Source organism: Leptopilina boulardi, unplaced genomic scaffold, assembly GCF_019393585.1.
Source record: "Leptopilina boulardi isolate dan_hultmark-lab unplaced genomic scaffold, ZJU_Lbou_2.1 LbouV2_324, whole genome shotgun sequence".
Taxonomy (NCBI): Eukaryota; Metazoa; Arthropoda; class Insecta; order Hymenoptera; family Figitidae; genus Leptopilina; species Leptopilina boulardi.
Window position 1 is genome coordinate 514,898 of NW_026137890.1, and position 21,845 is coordinate 536,742.

The 21,845-nt window shown below is 30.2% G+C and overlaps 1 protein-coding gene across 3 annotated transcripts in view; it reads left to right on the forward strand.

Annotated features, from left to right (window-relative positions):
• The window catches only part of LOC127284327 (elongation of very long chain fatty acids protein AAEL008004), a 272,157-nt gene that overhangs the window by 231,770 nt on the left and 18,542 nt on the right, over positions 1-21,845 (forward strand). For 2 of the 3 annotated variants that reach the window (XM_051309725.1, XM_051309724.1), the window contains one exon: positions 11,623-11,733. In XM_051309725.1, the coding sequence (XP_051165682.1) occupies positions 11,634-11,733 (100 nt within the window). In that variant the 5' untranslated portion in view covers positions 11,623-11,633. Of the gene's footprint in view, positions 1-11,328; positions 11,378-11,622; positions 11,734-21,845 lie in introns of those variants that run through there. The other variant, XM_051309723.1, reaches the window with a different exon arrangement.

Genomic DNA, 21,845 nt, shown 5'->3' on the forward strand with positions numbered 1-21,845 from the left:
AAATTAATCTTTTAATTTACACTGTTAACCAATGCAGATGTTGCAAATGCTATTGCATTATACTTCACACTTAACTTTACCAATCGGTTGTTGATCAACACCTACAAAAAATTTTATTGGTTTAAAAGGGAACAATCTAATTAAATATTCTATTTGATGAATATTCAAACACCCTGCATTAAGGCTATCAAAAATATAAAGTCTTACTCCATCGTAATAAACACAAATCCAATTACCAGAATTGTTATTACCGCTAAAAACTATTTGAATATGTTTATCTCTTTCTCTAATTGGAACAATTGAATCAAGCATTTGTGAATACAAAGTACTTTGTATAATGAAAAAAGAATTTTAATCATTTTTTAATAATTCTTGAAATTTATACATATGCATATCATTTAACATTTCATTTACATTTTCAATAATTTTAAAATCTTTATTACTTAAAATAAAATACTTTTTTATGTTCGACATGGTATCCTTCTTCAACTTTTAAACTGCCGATAAAGCCAATTTTCAAAACAAATCGTGTATTTTAGTTTATTGCTTTAATAAATTTACTTACATGTGTTTCACCTATAAAATATTTTATTAACTATAATTCAGCTAACGAATGCAACAATGATAGTCTTATATGAACGTGAATTAGCGTTGTTTAATCTTTTCCATATTATATTATTTCCGATAATGATTATTATTTAACTTATTTTCCTCTGCACTTTTTATTAATATTCAAATCAATATTCAACTCACAAACTATTATTTAACCCATAAAACAACTTCAACCCTTAAAATAATATTCAAATCTCTCTCTATCTATTTAAATACTTTTCCAAAAGCCAGCATCCTCTATTATCAAACAGTCAATATTTTTTTTCAATATCGAAATATATTCAATACCAATGTTATCCAATATCATATTTTATTATCCTCAAAATCCAAATATCTTTAATGCCAATCTTATCCAATACCAAAATTTTTTTCCAAAAACCAACTTCCACTGTGGTCAAATAATCAATATTTTTTTCCAATATCAAAATATATTCAATACTAATGTTATCCAATATCATTTTTTATCCTTAAAATCAAAATATCTTTAATGCCAAAATTATCCAATACCAAAAAATTTTTCCAAAAGCCAGCTTCCACTATTATCAAACAATCAATATTTTTGTTGCATTATCAAAATATATTCAATACTAATGTTATCCAATATGTTTCTTTATCCTCAAAATCGTAATATCTTTAATGCCAATGTTATCCAATACCAAAAAAACTAAATGGATTTAAGTATTTTTTATATGAAGCATTTAAGACAACCAAAAGAAACAAATATCTTCTAAACCAATATAGGAATATATTTTTTGGGCCCAATACAAAAATGAAAAAGACAAATATAATTTAAAAAGATTCAACACATTCAGTAAGTTATTGATCGACAAATTGCAGAAAAATATTATAAACTATATAATAATCAAGTTAAGTTACCTGAGACTATTAGAAGCTTTTTTTAGCGAAACTACTACAATGTTGTTGCAACGGTAGACGGTTGCTTTATGTTTATCTTACATCAGCAGTAGCCGTTTCATTCCATTCAGGAAAAGTGTTATACCCCCACTCTACCAACCCGGGCCTATGTTAAGTTCTCGCGTGAGGCAGGTATTACGGTAGGCCTGAGTGGCGTCCTCGGGGATAGGTGTTGGTAAGTTAAGTATGGATACACCATTTCCATTCACGGGGATTAAACGGTTATCATCTATATCGCATATACAATAATAAAAAAAATTTCCCTCAACCCAAGGCTGTTTGGACGAATCGAGCGATCATGGATTGGGCCCTGAAGAGGGAAGTGGTATACCCTCACTCTATCGCACACTGGGACAAAACGCTCATTTTTCGTTCAAAAGTCTACAGCCTACAAATCTTGACCGATTTTCAAATTTCTTGTCTTAAATAAAAGATGATAAAATTCTTAAAAAGACCTTGGTCGGCGTTTTTTAATAAAAAATTATTGTTATTGTTTATTTATTGCAAAAAGGTGAAAAATAATGGAATTAAAAAAAGAATATTTTTTTATTTCATATAAACGATTCATGAGTAATGTAAAACGCTTTGAATTATAAAAGATACTCTTATATATTTATAATAATTTGTTTTTAAATGTTTTTTAAAATTATTAAAAGATTGTTATAAACAAATTTGCAATAAATAATGAAGTAAAGTTATTCTTTGTTCTATTTTGCTTGAAACTCGTTACTCGGGGGTTTTTTGGGGTCGCTGATTATGAATTTGTAGTCAGTTTTCAAAAATTCAAAATGGCGGACGAAAAAATTAAAAATCACTTGGATTGGCAAGAAACTTGTTACTCGGGGGTTTTTGGGGTAGTTGATTACGAATTTGTAGTCAGTTTTTAAAAATTCAACATGGCGAATCCAATATGGCGGATGAAAAATATACAAAGTTAACCTCAGCCCTTGAAAATCACTAGCTGGAGGGTTTCTGAAGTTGCTAATTACGAATGAAGTGTTAAATTCTTTATTTTTATTTAAACAATTACTTGGATGTTCATGAAATACGGTATATGTGGATATTCGTGGTTTTAAAATTTATTTTATTTTTGTGTAATAATGTTAACGTTTGTAGAAGTTTTTTTTATCTTACTTTATTGATTGATTTGTTTATTTTTAAGGAATATGTAATCACAACCGTAAGATTAGCAAGATTTTAGAATTCAACCGCCTTTTGTTTTTCCATCGTGTAGTGTATTGAATGTATGTTTCATATATTTTTAATTTCTTTTATGAAACAACATTCGTTTACATTTTGATAATAGTGTCATACAGTGTCGCAGTTTTTTGTTCATCGTATTGCACTAATTTTGATTTAATTAAAAAAATAAATAAATTGTGAGCTATAGGTTTGCAACATGTTATACTTTGATTGTCTTTTGTTTCTTAAAATGTCTGTAATAGTTGGTTGAAGTCTTTATTTTGTTAAGTTGCATTGATTTTTGTGATATTTCAAAAAAAGAATTTAATCAAGACGATTTGATTAGTAAGATCTCAGACTTCGACTGTCTTTTGTCTTTTGATTGTATACTACATCGCATGTATGTAATACACATATATTTTCGATTCTGTTTGAGTAATATCAAGTTTTTCTTTTGTAAGAAATGGTTTAAGTATTTAATTTTTTAAATTGTATGATTTTCGTATTATTTAAATAATACTGTAACGGAGACCATTCAGTTACTGAGATTTCAGACGTTGACTGTCATTTGTTTTTCGTACATCTACTGCATCGAATGTATGATATACACATATATCTTTTATTCTTTTTGTATTATAAAAAGTTTTTTTCTTTTGTAATAGTTGATATAAGTATTTACATCATCAAATTGCATTGATTTTTTTCACATCAAAAATTATTTCATCAAAATTATCCTGTTACTGAGATTTCAGACTTCAACTTTCTTTTGTTTTTCAAGCGTCTACTGCATCGCTTAAATGTTGTATATTTTTTTCATTGCTAGTGCATTTATTTTTATTTTTTATTTGAAGAAAAAATCTTATTGTGACTGCTAAGTTGACTATACTTTAGAATTTAAGTTTTTTCTGGACTACTTTATAAGTTATATTTCTCATATCTTGTTTAAAAAACTTTTCTTTGTGCTATTTGCACTTAATTTTAGGAGAAGTTTTTTTCTTTGTTTTTTACGTACTTCGCATTTCATATGTTTTAATATTCCATTTTCATTTTAATTTAAGTTATAGTTTTAAATTCCTTTTAAAATTGAAGCTTTCCCTCCTCCGTTTTATCTATAGTTTGTAGTCAATTTGTGTTTTATTGTAACATTTATCTCAACTAATTTGTTTTGTGGTACATTTTTATTTAATACAACAGGTAAGCATTTAGGTAAGCTAAATTTTACATTGTAACATTTTGCTTAATTGCACCAAATATATCGAAATGAACTCTTTAACGGTAATTCAAAAAAAACTTTGTGACTTTCTATTATCTTCTAAATCAAAAAATGTTGACATTTTAACTCTTTACTTAAAAAATGAATTTCACTTAGATGAGAAACAATCAGATGTTCTAAAGCATCAACTGAACAAGAATTTTATGAATTATTTTAAAAAGAAATTGAAATATGCAGGTTATAAAAAATCTTCTTTTGATGAGAAGAATTCATCTTGGTTGGATACCGAATTTTGTATAACATTCAACACGATTAAGAATGAGAAACGTGGTCGACCAAAGTCAGATGATTTTTCAGAAAGTTCAAGTTCCACTAAAAGAAGAAAGCTAATTAAAATTGAAGAAATGTTTACAGCCAAAGAAATACAAGAAGCATTTTTGCGCTCATTAAGCGTTAAAGAAAGGAAAAAGGTGTCAAATGCTATAGATTCAATTCTATCAAATGCAAAAGTGAGTAATGATAATGATTGTTTAATTCCATATACTGCAGAAGAAGCATTGGCTTTAATGGAAGAAGCTAATTTAACAAAACATCAGTATCACACTCTTCATTTGCAAGCAAAGTGCCGAAATACTGACATTTATCCCACTTATTCCGAAATAAGCAAAGCTAAAGAGGAATGCTATCCAAATGGTGTAGAAGTAACAGAGAAGGGTTTCAAAATTAAACTACAACCTTTACTTGATAACACTATTAATAGGTTATTTAAAGATCCTAACATCTGTTTTCCTGACTTGAAGGACCAAAAAAAACCTTATGAAATGAAATTAATTATAAAATATGGTTGTGATGGTTCGTCAATCCAAAGCGTGTACAAACAAAAAAAAGATGATCCGGAATTTGTGGATGCAAGCATTTTTACTGCTTCAATGGTACCATTGCAACTTTTTGTTGAGAACCCAGAACATAAAGTTTTTTGGCAAAATCCTAAACCTTCATCAACAAAATATTATTGCAGACCAATTCTTTATGAATTTGCAAAAAAAACTGCTAAGAAAACTAATTCAGTAATATCTGGTCTTAAAGAAGAAATTAATAAACTTGAAGCTACAGTGGTAAAAAAAGATAATGCAACATTTAGTGGTAAAACTAATATGGAGTTAACAATGATTGATGGAAAAGTGTGTCAAGCTCTCACAGGAACTCCATCAACAATGACCTCCTACATTTGCAAAGCTACACCCAAAGAGATGAATAATTTGGATAGAGTAAAAGCAAAAGTTGTGGATTGGGAAACGTATGAATTTGGGTTATCAACTTTACACGCTAGATTGCATTTCATGGGAAATATTCTAGAAATATCCTATCGTTTAGAGTTTAAAAATTGGCGAGTAAGTTCAGATTCTTTGAAAGAAATGAAGGAAAATGCTAAAAATCGAATATGTGAAGATTTCAGAAGGAGAACTGGATTAGTCATTCATCAAGTAAAACAAGGTTCAGGTACGTCTAACGATGGAAACACTGCGAGACGATTTTTTGCCGATCCACAGCCAACTTCAGACAACTTTACTTCATTATTTATTGCAAAATTGTTTATCACAATCTTTTAATAATTATAAAAAACATTTAAAAACAAATTATTATAAATATATAAGAGTATCTTTTATAATTCAAAGCTTTTTACATCACTCATGAATCTTTTATTTAAAACAAGAAATTTGAAAATCCGACGATAGCGAATAAATAAAATCAAATAAAATTTTGACACTTTTCTTAACTTTTTATTTGAAAAAAAACCAAATACTTTTTAGAAAATTTTTTCAATTTTTGGTTAGAAAAAAGTCGAAATGAGTATCGAAATTTATCTTAACACGTTACTGAAAAAATCAAACACAGTTTAGAAATTTTTCTTAACTCTTTGTTCGAAAAAAAATCAAAACAGATTGCGAAATTTTCCTACATTACTATTTCGAAAAATTTCTAACCTTTTCGAAAAAAACAGCCATATCTATAGTTGATACCAATTACGCGTCATTTTTATTGTCTGTAGCCTATAGTCGTCGCGTTCTTTTTTTTATCGCGGAATGCAATCTACTGTAAAATCTTAATTTTTTTACTAGAATAATGGAAGGCTGTTGCGTTATTAATTAATAAATTTTGGATGAAGACATATCTTCTAAAATTTGAAGGTAAAATGGTTTTGAGTTCTATCTTTTGAAATTGTCATGCGTTAGGTCTACATATGGTTTACTTCCCACAAGTATCAAATAATTTATTTCGTGTATGCGGTAATTGCGGTAATTTAATATGAGCGGTATGAATTCATTTTAACATGTGTAAAATATCAGAATTTGTGGGAAATTCAATTAATTGATTTAAAATTTTTTTGTCTGAATATCTATATTCTTATACCTTACTGGCAGCATTATAGAAATGTCTTCCATTTAAATTGATGAAACATCCATATTTCTATTTGTTATATTTCCATATCTATGGATAACCCAACCATAGTTCTACTGACCGTGTAGAAAATTTATCCAGGATAGCGTCGCTAGACGCGATCTAGCTTGTTCCAGTTTTGACCCTAGTGTATTTATCAATATAATATGGTTGTGATATCACACTGTAAAAAAATTAGGGAGTTAACAGCACTGTGAGTTGGGAGTTACATTTTTCGAGTTAAAAATTAACTCAAAAAGGGAGTTAATAATTAAATTAACTTCTTACAACTAACTCCATAGTCATAAAATTAACTCGTAAAACATTAACTCCCTTCACTTCAACTCGAAAAGGGTGGGACATTTATAGCATCCCCCCGAAATTTCAGTTGAAAGTAAGTAAAGTTGAAATTCAACTCCTTTTTTTACAGTGCAATACATCAGGATGTGCCAACAATACATTTCTTTCCGTGTGGAACCCTCATGCCGGACATTTCTAAATACATAAAATTATATTATTGAGTATTAATTTACTTAAGATTTAATTAAACGTTAACAATATTGTACAGCTATAAGATATTAAAGCTTTGTTTTTGAAATTATATTTAGACTAGAAAATATTCTATTGTTGGGAAGCATATCTATGTTAATAGCATGTACCTTTAGATGTCGTTGATAATTGCTTATTTCAAGATACCAACTTGAACATTATGAAGATATACGACTATAGCAATAATTTCTCATTTCTTGTGTATTTATTATTGGATTTTTAAAATAATTCTAAATTTTCTGAAAAGTTTTTCATATTTGATTGTAAATGCTTGAAAAATTTATTTATCTATTTTTAATAAAAAAAATAAGTGTAAATCACGTATTCGTATGATTGCTGTTATATATTGTAATCATTCTCGCATGTTTTTAGTCTTTAACAAGTCCGGACAATTTTCTCTGCCAATGTCAACTGTTTGGAACTAATACTTATAATAATAATAATAATACATACATACATACTAATACATAGATATTTTTGACTAAAATTTTGCAGGACTAAATCCGGATTCGATACACAGATTTCAGATTATTCAAAACTCTCCCCTTCAATTATTATGTATGCTAATTATGTACATATACAAATTCCAGACTCAACTTTTAGAGTTGAGTTTTTCTATTGAACTACTTTCGAATTATTGCGGACTAATTATGGATTAATTTCATGTAAATTTCGGATTTATTTCTGATTTGTCTTTTCATCCGGACTGATACAAATCATTTTCGGATAAATATAATATAATGCAAATACGTTTACTTAATTTTGAAATTTTTTTATGCATTTATAAAGGTAACGTATTTGCTTAACGTACTGTGGTAAAAGCTTACATGATAATACAGACAAGATAAAGACTTAAACGGCTCTGCCGAGTGACATTGTAAGACGAAGATAACGAATAAATAAGGATGGCTTAAGCTGGTTTCTTTTACGCGGTTTTGTGAAGAAGATTACAAATCAGATTTCAACTAATGGGGTAGGCGTTGAAACATTTATTTATTGTACTTAAATAAAATAAATCCTTCACACTTTTAATAAAGAAGAACATTCTTTCGTTACTTTTATAATTTAAACAAAATATTTGACATGTTAATTTCGTTCTCAAAATAAAAAAATTTCTTTTGATATTACAATTTTTATATACTTTTCAATAAAAATCTTAAACGACGATTAGAACGATCAAAACTTACATTACTGCATCATGAAGGCCAGCCTTAACTGTCGTGTATGCAATTTATGTGATTTGATGATCAGAAAATAATAATAAAAATCAGCACTTTATTTTTTATGGTAAAAACATATGAAAATGATGATATTTAGTATGCATCTCTAGAAATAAAAATGAGAAACGGTGGAGTGGAGGTATTGGGGTGTAGTTTATCTTCTTAGTCGGATAAGACCAAGACAATAATAGATGACTTCGGTCAGTTTCAGGGCTGTGAAGAGAATAAAATGTATTCGATTAGGATACGTTCTAATAGAAAACTATAATTTTTATATGTTTGCTCGGCCGGCTTCAGTTTTGCAATAATGTAAGTATTGGTTTTGGTAACAAAATGCATAGGACATAAAAGAAACTATAAGGCTTTTAATGTAAGTAGTATGTCATTCTTATCTTTTCGTAAACTTAAGATGTCCTTGCAATTAAATTTTCTGAGGTAAAATGTTTAGAGTTGAAAAAAAATTGAATAGAATAATTTAAAATGATCAAATTTACTAAATTTAAGGATATTTTTATTTCATAGTCTTTTAACGTTTCCCAAGTAGCACGTAATATTACAGCAATATTACCCGGTAATATTACTGTAATATTACAGTGATATTCACTAAGCACCATTTATTTTTATTTTATAAAGTTTTTGTAACTTAATAAACCTGCATTAAGGTGTAACTCATTAGCTTTATCTAATTTAATACAAACTATACACTTTTTTAAGAAAGTTACTTTTATAGTAGGGTCAGGGAAAAGAGGTTTTTGAGCTAAATTTACAGCTTTAAAATTAAGTTCAACGTCAATGTTTTAACCTCAGATCACCTGGAAAAGGTTTCGATTATTGCCAAGTTTTTATCTTGACAATTGGCAGCAAGATAATTCAAGTTATCGCTTAATGCATAAAAACTTGAAAATCAAAGTCAAACTGTTTCAGTATTTTGTCTCCTTATGACTCCTATAACAGAAATTCACTTGAATTTTTTATTTTTGTCAATTTGGTTAATAATGACAAGTTGTCCCTATTTACCCTGAGTTTTCAAATTTTTGGGGTAAATGGGGACAGCTTGTCATTATTAACCAAATTAACAAAAATTCAAGTGAATTTCTGTTGTGGGAGTCATAAGGAATAAGAAAAAAATTTGGTATGATTTTTAAGTCTGTTTTTTTTCAAATGCGAGACAAAATACTGAAATAAAAAAAAATAAAAAAATTTCAATTGGTTTAACTATTATATATCTACTAAAAATTTTTTTCAAGTTTTTTCATCCCTTAATACAGTAATATACTTACGGAAACTTTTTTCTTAAAACTTTCTTAGAAACTATGCTGTCCCCATTTACCCCAAATTTTATGAAATTTTCTAAATTTTGGGGTAAATGGGACAGTCAGTTCCATGCGTTTAAAGCTTATCTAAATTTTTTCTGCTGCCCAAGTAGCACGATATATCAACCAGATGTCACGGTGATATCACCGGGGAATGTCACCGTGACATCAGCAAAATGTCAAAATGTCCGCCTTATGGTGATATCACACGGTGACATCGAGGTGATATCATGGTGACATCAAGGTGATATCACAGTCATATCACGGTGATATCATGGTGATATCATGGTGATATCATGGTGATATCATGTTGATATTTTACAGGGACTTAAAATTTTTAATAATTTAAAAAATAATAATAAATAAAAAAAGTAATAAAAAAAAGAAAAATAATAATTTTTTAAAAATTTTAAGTTCTTGTAAAATATCAACATGATATCACGGTGATATCACCATGATATCACCGTGATATGACTGTGATATCACCTTGATGTCACAATGATATCACCTCGATGTCACCATGTGATATCACCGTAAGGCGGACATTTTGACATTTTCCTGATGTCACGGTGACATTCCCCGGTGATATCACCGTGACATCTGGTTGATATATCGTGCTACTTGGGTGCATAAAATTAATCCTGGGGATGTAAATAACAACTTAAAAAAAATAAACCAGCAAATATTACGTTTTAAAGGAAGAAACTTACGTATTTTGTGAAAAATAGCGATTTTGTCCCCATTTACCCCAACTGCCCCTATTTAAAAAAATTTAATTTTTATCTTTAAATTTTGCCTTAGTTCATTTACTGTTATATCCGCACTTTGAGAATTCTGTCAAAGAACTAATCGACAAAAGCACTTAAAAACAATATATGTACATGTGCTAGTAACAAAAATGCTTTTCTTATCTTAGAAACTTAAAACTCTTACCAAAACCGAAAAATTTATTTTCAATTTTTAGAATTTTCATTACAATAATGTTTTACTGATTATTATGTAAAGTAGAAGTAGAAAAGATTTGATTAGAATATAAAATTGAACTTCATAAATCACAATAATTCAAATTTTGAATATGGTTGGGCAAACCAAAAAAATAATAACATTTTATCGATTATTGGTGCCAATTATCGACTCAATGTAAGAGTCGATTAATAAATTAAATTTAAGAACTTAATTCATGTATTAAAATTATAAAAAATTTGTAAAAAAATTCAATTTAATAGATGAATAATTATTCTGAGTTTTCGTTTCATATTTATTTATTATGTAATGTATTATTTTTATTATTATTAGGCAACTGCATACAAAAAGCACGAGCTCGTAAATAAATATAACTAAATAAATAAGTATACGTATCGAAGAAGGGCACGTAGTTTTTTTGTTTGGAATAAGGAGGCCCCGTACGCTCAAATATTTGAAACTAGATTTAAGAACTGATTGCTCTTAAAAATGCTCTATAAAGAATCAGAATTAGAACTCTATAAATCATCAATATTAAATGCAACATCAAATTATTATATTACAATCTACGAATCATAAAATGAAGGCTTTAAATAACTAATTTGAATTATATAAAAAAATTATTTTTTTAATACAAAACTTTTAGCATCTCGAAGAAATTCATTTAGATAATTATAACTTATAATAATTGTTTTGTAAACTCTACTTTCATGTGAATTGTTTTACGAATCATATGGATAGCCAATGTCATGCACTTGGTCAGAAGCGATAAATAGCAAATTGTTGTGACGGAAAAAAACTGATGGAAGGTTTAAGTGTAGTCAATGTGTAGTCGGGAAATTGAAAGGTTTTAAATCGAAAACGACTTGAATGAAGATCTCGCTTGGTTGCGTCTGGTAATAAGCAGTCACTCACTATTCCATCTTATTGACAAGTGATGTCTGCGAATGGTCGACAGTACAGTACTTGCGGTATAGTGTATAGTTAAACAATTTTTTTCCTCTTTTGTTCAAGTCAGTTGCTTTTACTTTAAATCGTTTTATTTTTACTGACCATCTAGGAAATATGATGTTTTTAATAACCCCAATGCAATTGCTTTTTTATGGAACGAAACTGTAAATTGTTAAATAACGATTGAAATTAGTTTTACGAGAAAGATTTCAAGTGTAAAAGTGCAAATTAACATTGAAATCTAATGTTGTACATGTGGTTTCAGTTCAGCACCAAATGAATGTCACTGGTGGATTTGTCTCTTCCGGTCGGATGTCCAACATCTATAACAGTTCGGTGGTCAGATTCTACGACCATGTCTTTACAGATTTATCTGGTGAGTTCTTGCTATATTTGAATGTAATAATTTTACATTTTACCTAGACAATTAAAAGGGACCAAGGCCCGAAAAAATTAATAGATAGAAAATAGTTTTTTCTATCAGAATTATCAATCAATAAAGTATCGATTTTTTCCAAGTCCCTTTTAACTGTCCAGGTCACATATAATAAATTTTAAAGAAGGCAATTAAAATTTGTCTTCTTGACAGATTGTTGAATTAAAATTAAATTAAATTTTTTTATTTTAAGTAAAATTTATATAATTTTATAATAAAAAAGTCTATAAATGTGTGAAACAAAACAACCATATACAAGTTTTTTAATCATAAAATTATCAACAGAAAGGTTTTAATAAAAAGCAAATATTAAGATTTGTATAGTTTTAACTTAATTCGAGCGTGTAGTGGGGCAAAATTACCAATATTATTGGTTCTTATTTAAAATTTATTTATTATTGTTTTAATGAGTAAAGCAGTGGAAAATTTATAATAACATTGTGCTAGTTCAAAAATTGAACAAACTGGGCATATCAGTGTATTTACCAGTTTGGGTACACTGAATTCAATAGCGTTAGCCGTTTTTCAAAATCGGGTCATATTTTCAAAAATTCGCCATTTTGTATTTTTGTGGTTCAATATCAAAACCTCCCAGATAACAAAATGTTTAGCCTTAATTCGCTCGACAAGGGGAGGCTATGAAAATTTTTAAGAAAATGTCTCTTATAACGACATGAACTTAAATTTCAATCAAGTGAACTCTGCATACATTCCAATTTTTTCGTAAATAAATTAAGTAACATTGTTGATAAAGCAAATTTTTTTTAACAAACTAATATAATTTATATAATGCCAATACTTAATCAACACTCATTTCTTTATCAAAATTTTCTTATATGCCCTGGCGGATTGGTTCAAGCGTATTTTGAGCGTTTTCGCTTAGAAATCGCTTAACTTCGCTTAAATTCGCTTAGAGTGAAAATTTATCGATAAATTGTTAAAAAAATGATATAAAAGTGAAAAATAAAGATAAATTAGTGTTTTCGTAGATGATTTGTGGAAAAATTGTTATAAATTAAACATTAAATAAAAAGTTATTAATGTTTAAAGTGATGTCGATAAAGTGTCAGTTTAAGTGTGTTTTCTTTTATTAATTTTGAAGAGAAATATGTGAAATGTGATAAAAATGATAATTTTTGTCAATAAATTATTACCTATAATATTAATTGCAGTAATTTTCGCCCTTATTTAGTGTTAAAAAAGCTTATATTTGTTTAATTTTTCATAGTGTATTTTACAATGTGTCATTTTACCTGTTATGTAGCTGTGTTGTGAAATCGGGCCACAATTTAGTCCAATAGCTTTATTGATATCAGCATTTCATTAGATTATACGTGAATAAATGATAAATGAATTTTGCACATAAATAACGCATTATAATTAATAAATAATTTTTAAAAAGTTCAAAAACAACTTTTCCGTTTTTTTTAATTTTAATTTTTTCCTAATAAAAAAATGTTTTTACCTATTAAAAATTAATGAACTTGCAGAAAATTTTTTTAGTGAATAATCATTTTTTAAAATTACAAAATTAATTTATTAATTTTCAATAGAAGGAGGAGCCATTATCAGTAAGTATTTATTAATTAATAGTAATAATTAACAAGTTAATTATTACTAATAATAAACATTTTTTTTAAAAAATAGGTTCAAAAAATCAGTTTTTTGCAAAAAATAAAGTGTCTAAAACTCTAAGTAATTTAATAAAAAAAACGAACCGTTTAGGTCAAAAATTGACCGAGATTTAGCTTCCGCAAAAAACCAATTTTTTTGAGATTTTAGCCAAAATCCGGTTTATTCAGTTTTTACAATCTAGGTTTGAAATAAATGGTTTTCTGAGAAAATGACCAACAGGAAAGTTAAAGCTGACAAAATTCCTGACAATTTGCAAAAAAGAATCATGTAATAGCTCTAATAGTTTCCGAGATACAGTATCTCAAAGTTGACTCTTTTGAGATTTTACGTACAATCTCATTTATTACCATTGCATTCCCTTTTGAGATTTTACACAAAATCTCAGTTATAACCATTGCATGTAAAATCTCAAATTGGTCAACTTTGAGACACTGTATCTCCGAAACTATTAGAGGTGTTACATTGTATAGGAATATCTAAAAAACAAAAATTGTTTTTTTTCTAAAGTGGAAGAGAGAGAAGTATTGTTTTACTTATGCGCATCTTTGGCAACTATTTTGATTTTGTTTGCTTCACGGAATAACTAGCTGTTAGTAATTTGGTGCTTTGGTGTCACTCACGTGCAAGTTTTTATGTTTACACTTTTTGGTCTATTTTTTGCATTTTTAAAGATATCGATACGTATTTTTTTTAAATAATCTAAATTTATCGAGGGATTCAATAGTGTATTGACCTTAACATTTTATTTATCTACTTTTTTAATATATGATAAAAAGTGAGCGTCGACGCAACGAGGTTAATTGTGCTGCTGTCAATCGCTACATAACCATAATCTACTGTTGCCTCGTTTGTTCGAATAGTTATTCCAACACGAAATCAAGAGAAAAGTTGATTCAATGCATAGTTTGCAAAAACTGGGCACATTTAAAATGTGTGAAGGGTAAAAAAAGGGTCAGTTATATGTGTGTCAATTGTAAATTCAATAAAACGCATTCGGAATAAGCATTCATGTCTTAAAAATTATTTATTAATCAGAAAGTAGAGATTTTACAATTAATTAACGATACAAATAATTATTTCAAAAAATATTTTAAAAGACTGACTAATTATGTAATTGTAAAATTTAAGTCAGAAATGTTTATTTATTTACAAAAATCTATAAATGTCACGATTGTTGGAAAAATCTTTTGAATGTTTATAATAAAAATACTTATTACAAAAACTATATTTTAAGTGACTGACTAACTATGCAATTATAGAAAATAAGTCAGAAAATGTTTATTTGTACTTACTAAAATCTATAAATCTTAAGATTGTTCCTAAAAACCTTTATACGTTTATAACAAATGATTAATAAATAATAGTAAATCATTTATTGTCAATAATTATTTTCTTTCTTACGCGTAAAATCAGTTGCTTTAACTGAAACAACTAAAAGATCTGAGCGGCACAACTCTCCCTAGCGCGGAGTTCAACGTGCCGTGTTGCCTCGCTGCATAAAATCATTTTTTACAAAAAAACTTTTGAAAATTATCAAAACATAATAATGGATTTCAAAACTACATTACATTTTAAAATAGATAGACAAAACAAAATGTTCTCATTTTACTAGCATTTTATTTAGTTTTCTCGAAATCGGCACTTTCAGCACCGGTCTCTCCTATACAAATATAATTACATGAAAATTAGTTTTCAAGAAAATTTCGTGAAATAATTTTTAGATTAAGTTTTTTTGTGGTTTTAAGTTTATTTGGTTAAATTAAAATATGCTCAAATAGAAGTATGCTCCAATAAAAATGTGAACAAGGAAAAACTCTGTGAAACATGCAAATATAATTAAGGAAAATTAGTTTTAAAGAAAATTTCGTCAAATAATTTTTATGTTAAGTTTGTTGTGGTTTTGAGTTTATTTGGTTTTGGTTAAATTAATTAATTAATTAATTGTCACAACTGATTACAACCATAACCAGGTCATTTCTGGTAAATCCCTTCAAAAAATTAATCTAATTTTTTAAAAATTAAACACTAGGAAATTGACCAGATACTATAATAGCTTGCAGCCAAGTCAATTCATGTTTTCTTCTAAACCAAGTATTTTCGAAATGTCCAAAGTTTATAAAAGCATTAAAGTTATATTTTTTATATTTTGTAAACATTGAAATAAATTTTCAAAGTTTAAAATTGTTAACCCGGCGAGCGTAAGGTTTGAATTTGTAACACTGAGCGTAATGGAAGGTATTTTTTACCCTGCAATGATTTTCTTTTTACGTATTAAAAAACCTAAATTCATTGAAGTTTTTTAAAATGAATTTTTAATTGCGAAAGTATTGAACTGAGTATAATTTAATGTGGAATTTAACCAAGTAACTTAAAACCACAACAAGTTTAATCTAAAAATTATTTCACGAAATTTTCTTGAAAACTATTGCCGCTAGGTGTCAGCTACTAAACACGTGTTCACATGTGTCTCGGTTGATTTTTTTTTAAATAAAACGGGTTAAGTTTGGTCCGTTCTTTCATACAACAATATAGTTAAACATTATTTTGTGCTTGTTTTTTGTGAAAGTTTTTATGATCTACACCATTTGCCTTAGCTTGGCTCTCTGATTTGAATTTTTTCTAACCTAACATTGAACTCATATATTTGTGTGAAGTTTTTTGTTTATCAAACTTTATAAGATCTGCTTTTTCTCAATTTATTTTTTGTTTTTGCTTAAGTGATTATTTGTGTGCAAAAATAGCCTCTAGTATTGTAAATTGTGGAAAATATGGCAAAGATATTACACGTGCTATTCCTACAATCTGTAGGAAGTGTAATCTTCCTTATCATCCTAGCTGTGCATTACAGCTTTCTACTCTGCCTGATGGGTCGTTCGCCAGATGCTGTAAACCTAGGTCATTGTCTCCTTCAAATAATTCTCAATCTTCACAAACTTCTGTTAAATTGGATAGTATTTTGAGAGCTATTAAGGATTTATCTACAACAGTTTCTGATAATTTCTCTACTATGACTGATAATATGTCAGATATCAACAAAAAACTTGATGACACACTGTCTAGGCTGAGTAATATGGAAAGCAGAGTTTTTGATTTGACAGAGCGTCTTAATGTTGTCGAAGAGAGACTTGATAAATCTGAGGCAAATGGTTCTACAAAGATTGATTCTAATTCAATGTCTCAATCTAATTCGATTACTAATGTCTGTATTAATGAACTTGTTGATTGAAATGAAAGAAAGAACAATCTTGTTTTATTTAATCTTCCAGAATATGACACTTTGTCAAATCGCACATCCACTCTTACAGTCCAAATAGATGCGTGTAAGGAGAATCTGTTGTGATTTCCCCTCTTCGTGCCCAAGGTTGTGTCCCATACAGAACTAAATGTTGACATTGTGATTTTATGAAAATCAGTATTATTGAACAATAACAAATATTTTTGTAATTAATAGATTTAATGGTTAAGCAGATTTAATTTATCAAAATATTTTTTTTTCCTTTGATAATAATGTAATTAAATTTATTTTATTCTTTATTGTATAAATTTATACTGAACTTTAACTTTTATAGCGCCCCGGCTGAAAAAACTTGTACAAGAAAATGTACAAGTTCTTGTACATGTTCATTAATGAACTTGTACATTTCCTTGTACATATTCGAGTAATGTTCTTGAACAAGTTCAGCATCCGGAATTAAGACATGTTCTTGTACCAGAACTTGTACAAGATCCTGGACAAGAAAATATACTTGTACAAGAAAATGTATATATTCTTGTACATATTTTTTTGTGCAGGTTTCATATACATTTTCTTGTACCAGATGTGGAACATGTTCTTGTACATGTTCACTTATGTATATACAAGTATATTTTCTTATCCAAGATCTTGTACAAGTTCTGGTACAACAACATGTCTCAATTCCGGATGCTGAACTTGTTCAAGAACATTACTTGAACATGTACAAGAAAATGTACAAGTTCATTAATGAACATGTACAAGAACTTGTACATTTTCTTGTACAAGTTTTATCAGCCGGGGCCTACCTAGATTTAGTTAATATTTTATATTTTGTATTGTTACTTACGTAACTATTACAATTTAGGAGTACATTTGTACGAAAGGGCCTGTTCCGTCAATAAATGAAATGAAATAATTTTCACATAATTATATTTGCATATTAAACATAATTTTCTTTTGCCATTATGAATTTTTAAAATCTTACTTCCAATTGACCACCATATTGGTTCCGCGTTTTTCATTTTTAAAATCTGACTACAGGTTCGTAATCAGCGACCCCAAAATCCCGCAGAGTAACAAATTTTAAGCAATTTTAATTTTTTGGAAAATTTTCACTATATTGATTCCGACATTTTGAATTTTTAACCCTCGGAGAACACACCTATTTTTTCAAACAAGAAGCACACATGGGGTCTGTGAGACCCCAAGCAGTTTTCAAAGTTCTACCATTGTAAAAGTACTCATTCCTTTAACTTAAATGATATTTTCCAATACTCTTAAATAATTATTGTAGAAAAAATCCTGGTACTGTCAAAGCGGGTAACTTCGGACAAGCAGGCTAACACTCGGACACTCGTATATTATTGAAAATATTTTGTATTTCCCTTCTTTCTAATAGTTTTCATAAGGAAACACATTGTATTTCTTGGATGTTCAATAAAATAAAGGTAATAAAAACAAATTATTTTCAAAAATATACTAGTGCCTCACAGTGGTTTGAAATCAAAAAGTAGGGTTCAAAACAGTCCAGAGCCTACAAATCGCAACCGTTTATGGAATGTTTTTTTTAAATAATCATTAATAAAATTGTAAGAGATCCCTCGAGCCCGATTTTTGATTTTCAATTTGCATAAATAATTATATTAATATAAACAAATAAAAAAACGTACTTTTTTACATATTACTCTTATTTTCAAAAAAATATGTAAAGATTTTATTGATAGGTATTTAAATTTACTCCTCTGGATCTCTGAATTGTAGAATGATGATATAGACGCATTAGTAAATTGTTGTAAGGCTCATTTCATTTAAATTGTCATATTCAGCTTCCAGAAAAGTTGAATTGGAAAATTTTGATTTTAAGTTTGAAACTAATTTTTTTATACAGTTTAACATGTTAAATTAACAAAATAAATAGTGGTCACAAAATTAAAGTCATATATTTCTTATGGCAGACGGTTTTTTTTGGCAGAAATCGTCATATCTAATAAAAATTGTTTTCTGTCAATTTTTGATAAAATAATAATACTAAATATAATTTGATTTGACTGGTAATCAATATACTGAAGTATTTGGGGTCGCTGAATCCGAATTTGAAGTCAGATTTAAAATATTCAAAATGGCCGATCCAAAATGGCGACAATGAAAATTTAGAAGTTGATTCGATTCGCTTGAAACTCGTTACTTAGGGGTTTTTTGGGTTGCTAATTACAAATGTGACGTCAGATTTTCAAAATTTAAAATGGTGGATCCAATATGGCGACCCAATATGGCGGATAATTTTAAGACTGATGCGATTCGGTCGAAATTTGTTTCTTGTGGGTTTTTGGAGTCGCTGAATTCGAATTTGATACCAGATGAATCCAAAAATCTTAAATACGATGAAATCAAATTTTTTGGAAGCTCTATTTGGAACCTTATTAGGCCTATAAGTGATTTTTAAATGGACTGCGAAGGGGTTAGAAATTATATAGGCAAAATGCAAAATTTATGTCCTTAAACATTTTGAACATAAAACAAATAAATATCTATTCATTTCACCGTGTAATGAAAGTATTCTTTTTTAAAAATGATTATTCCCCGCGAGGAATATATTTCTCATTTTAGTATATTCTGTATATATATATTCAAGACAGCTCTCTCGCTGCGAACCAAGTAGTGAGTAACGACGGCGCACACTTGCCGCGCCGCCGGCTCTCTCCTTTCCCCGCGAGTCCACATACTCTCTCGCGACCATTCAATATACTTGATCGCACAGTTCCAATTCTTCAGTTCGCCTTCGACCGGCCTCGAGGTGCTCCTCGGGCCAAACGACGGCGGCTCAACTCCTCGCTCTTCCTCGATCTCTTTTTCCACCCTTTAAATCCTCTCTTTTCACTAGGTGAGCTGGAAGCCTGTAGGCGCTCCTGTGACCCCTGGCTCACTGAAAATCCTAGAAGGAGATGTGCAGGTCCTGTAGGCGCTCCTGCGGACCCGTAACACCCTTCGCCCGCTTTCCACATCCTCTCCACGAATACACCAGGTCTGTCTATAGGCCATCTAACGAGAAACTAGTGAAATACTGAAAATTAGGTACCGGGACTCCATCCGGCGAGCAAATCCTTAGGCACAAAATATGAATCATTACATGGCGCCCGAACAAGGACTAAAATTTTTTTTTTCTCTCTCTTTCTTTTCTCTAGTGAGTATCATAAATTAAAGACTAGAATACTCACGAAAGCGAGGGGGAAGAAGAAGAATACCAATCGGAATTAATTGAGATTTGTCTAGGAGTAATTTGTGATTTCGGAAGGGTGGGAGGCGGAAATTCATTTTCTTTCGTTTCACCACCGCGAGGGCGCTGTCATCGCGTTAGGGTGGGGATATCCATTCGAGTCATTTATATAGAATTGTAACTCAGTAGACAGGGTTATCGATTAGTACCACTCTTCGAAGACACTCCAAATTTTTTTTTGTTTGTAAAGCAAGAAAGAAGAAGAAGACATCATGTATTCTCCAAGCACCGAGAACTGGGTCTATCAGACCATCCGTAAAATTGAAAGATGGTTCCCTGGCTACCCCGCGTACGAAGTCCTCTGTCGGGTTGAGGCAGACCAAGAAAGATTAAAAATCTCTACTCACCTTCTTAAACACGTATTCCCCGACATGATCGTCGATGAAGACCTAGTTGCTCAGAAAGATAGTATTCTAAAACTATCTAAGGATGAGCAAAAAGATTTTCTAGAAACCTGCTTCTTTAATCGTCGCCCGATTGACCTCGGCACCCTGACTAGTCTAACTCAACCCTATGATCGTACCAAGACCTGTTGGCGCTGCGGTCAACGAGGACATCGCCGGGTAGATTGTAAAAACCCCCAAAAACAATTCTGCTACATCTGTGGTGTCGGCCCTATTTGGGCCCGATACTGCTGCCTAAGGGCAAGAAAATAAATTTTTTTTTCTCGGGCAGGCTAGACGCCCTAACACCCCTCCACCTCCATCTTCTGGGAGGAGTAGGGAGCGATCAACTAGTATAAGAAGAACATTCGGTCAGCTTTCAGTACACTTTTGTGCTAATCCTCGATCAGCAAACATCTAAGTTGTAAATCAAAATTTTTTTTTTGGTTTCGTTCTCTTTTCCCTCTTTTTTTTTTATCTTCTGGATATCTGCCACCAGGATGGGTGTTAGATGGATCTACAGGCTTACAGAGAACGATTTAATCGCTCAATTACAACGTCATCAAATTTATTCCTCTGGAACTCTTATCGAGCTTCGTCAAAGATTCGTAGCTTTTGTGAAATCTCGTCCCGAACTCCTAGAATTAACCGAAGACCCAGCGGACTACAACGAAGAATTGGACATTTCGTTCGACAAGGAAGCCCTAGAAGATCCCATACTTCTACCGGAGCGAGCATCCACTAGTAACCAGCCTTCTAATACCTTCCCCGGGTCCACTGATCAACCAATCAATCAACCAGTGTTCTTTGACCCACCGCAACCTAGAGTATTCAGTGATACTTCGGTCATGGAATCCATGAGGAAATGGAGTTGTCATTTCGACGGTAAAGATCCGTACGCATTCCTGGAACGTGTAGAAGAATTACAATCATCGTATGGGTTCTCCGACGAACAACTACTACGAGGATTCCCAGAGCTATTAAGAGGTGGTGCCCTACTTTGGTACAGAAATGCAATACGTACCTCGCGAACGTTAGAAGAACTATATACATCCCTAAGAACATTCTATCTGTCACCTAGTGAATTTAGAAACCTAGAATCTCTAATCGTAAACAGAGGGGATCAGAGTCCATTCGCGATTTCACCACGGATATCCAAACCATGATGCGTAGACATGGAGGTTTCAACATCCAGCGTGAACTAGATACGTTATTCTGGAATATACAACCAGTCTACAGATTGCATATTCGCAGACAGGAATTCGACTCAGTTGGTGTCTTTATCCTAAGAGTCGAAGAAATAGCAGAGGTGTTAAGAGATATACACAAGGAAGAAAAACCTCACAAAGCCCCCCCCCCCAAGTTTCTGAAGTGTCCAAACCATACGATCCAAAGACACACTGTTGGCGCTGTGGCAGACCCGGTCATCGTCGTCCTGTCTGCAGGAGCAGACCGAAGAAATTTTGCTCTTACTGCGGCAAAGAAGGCATCTTTACTCGAAAAAGCAAATGCAAGAAGCCGGGAA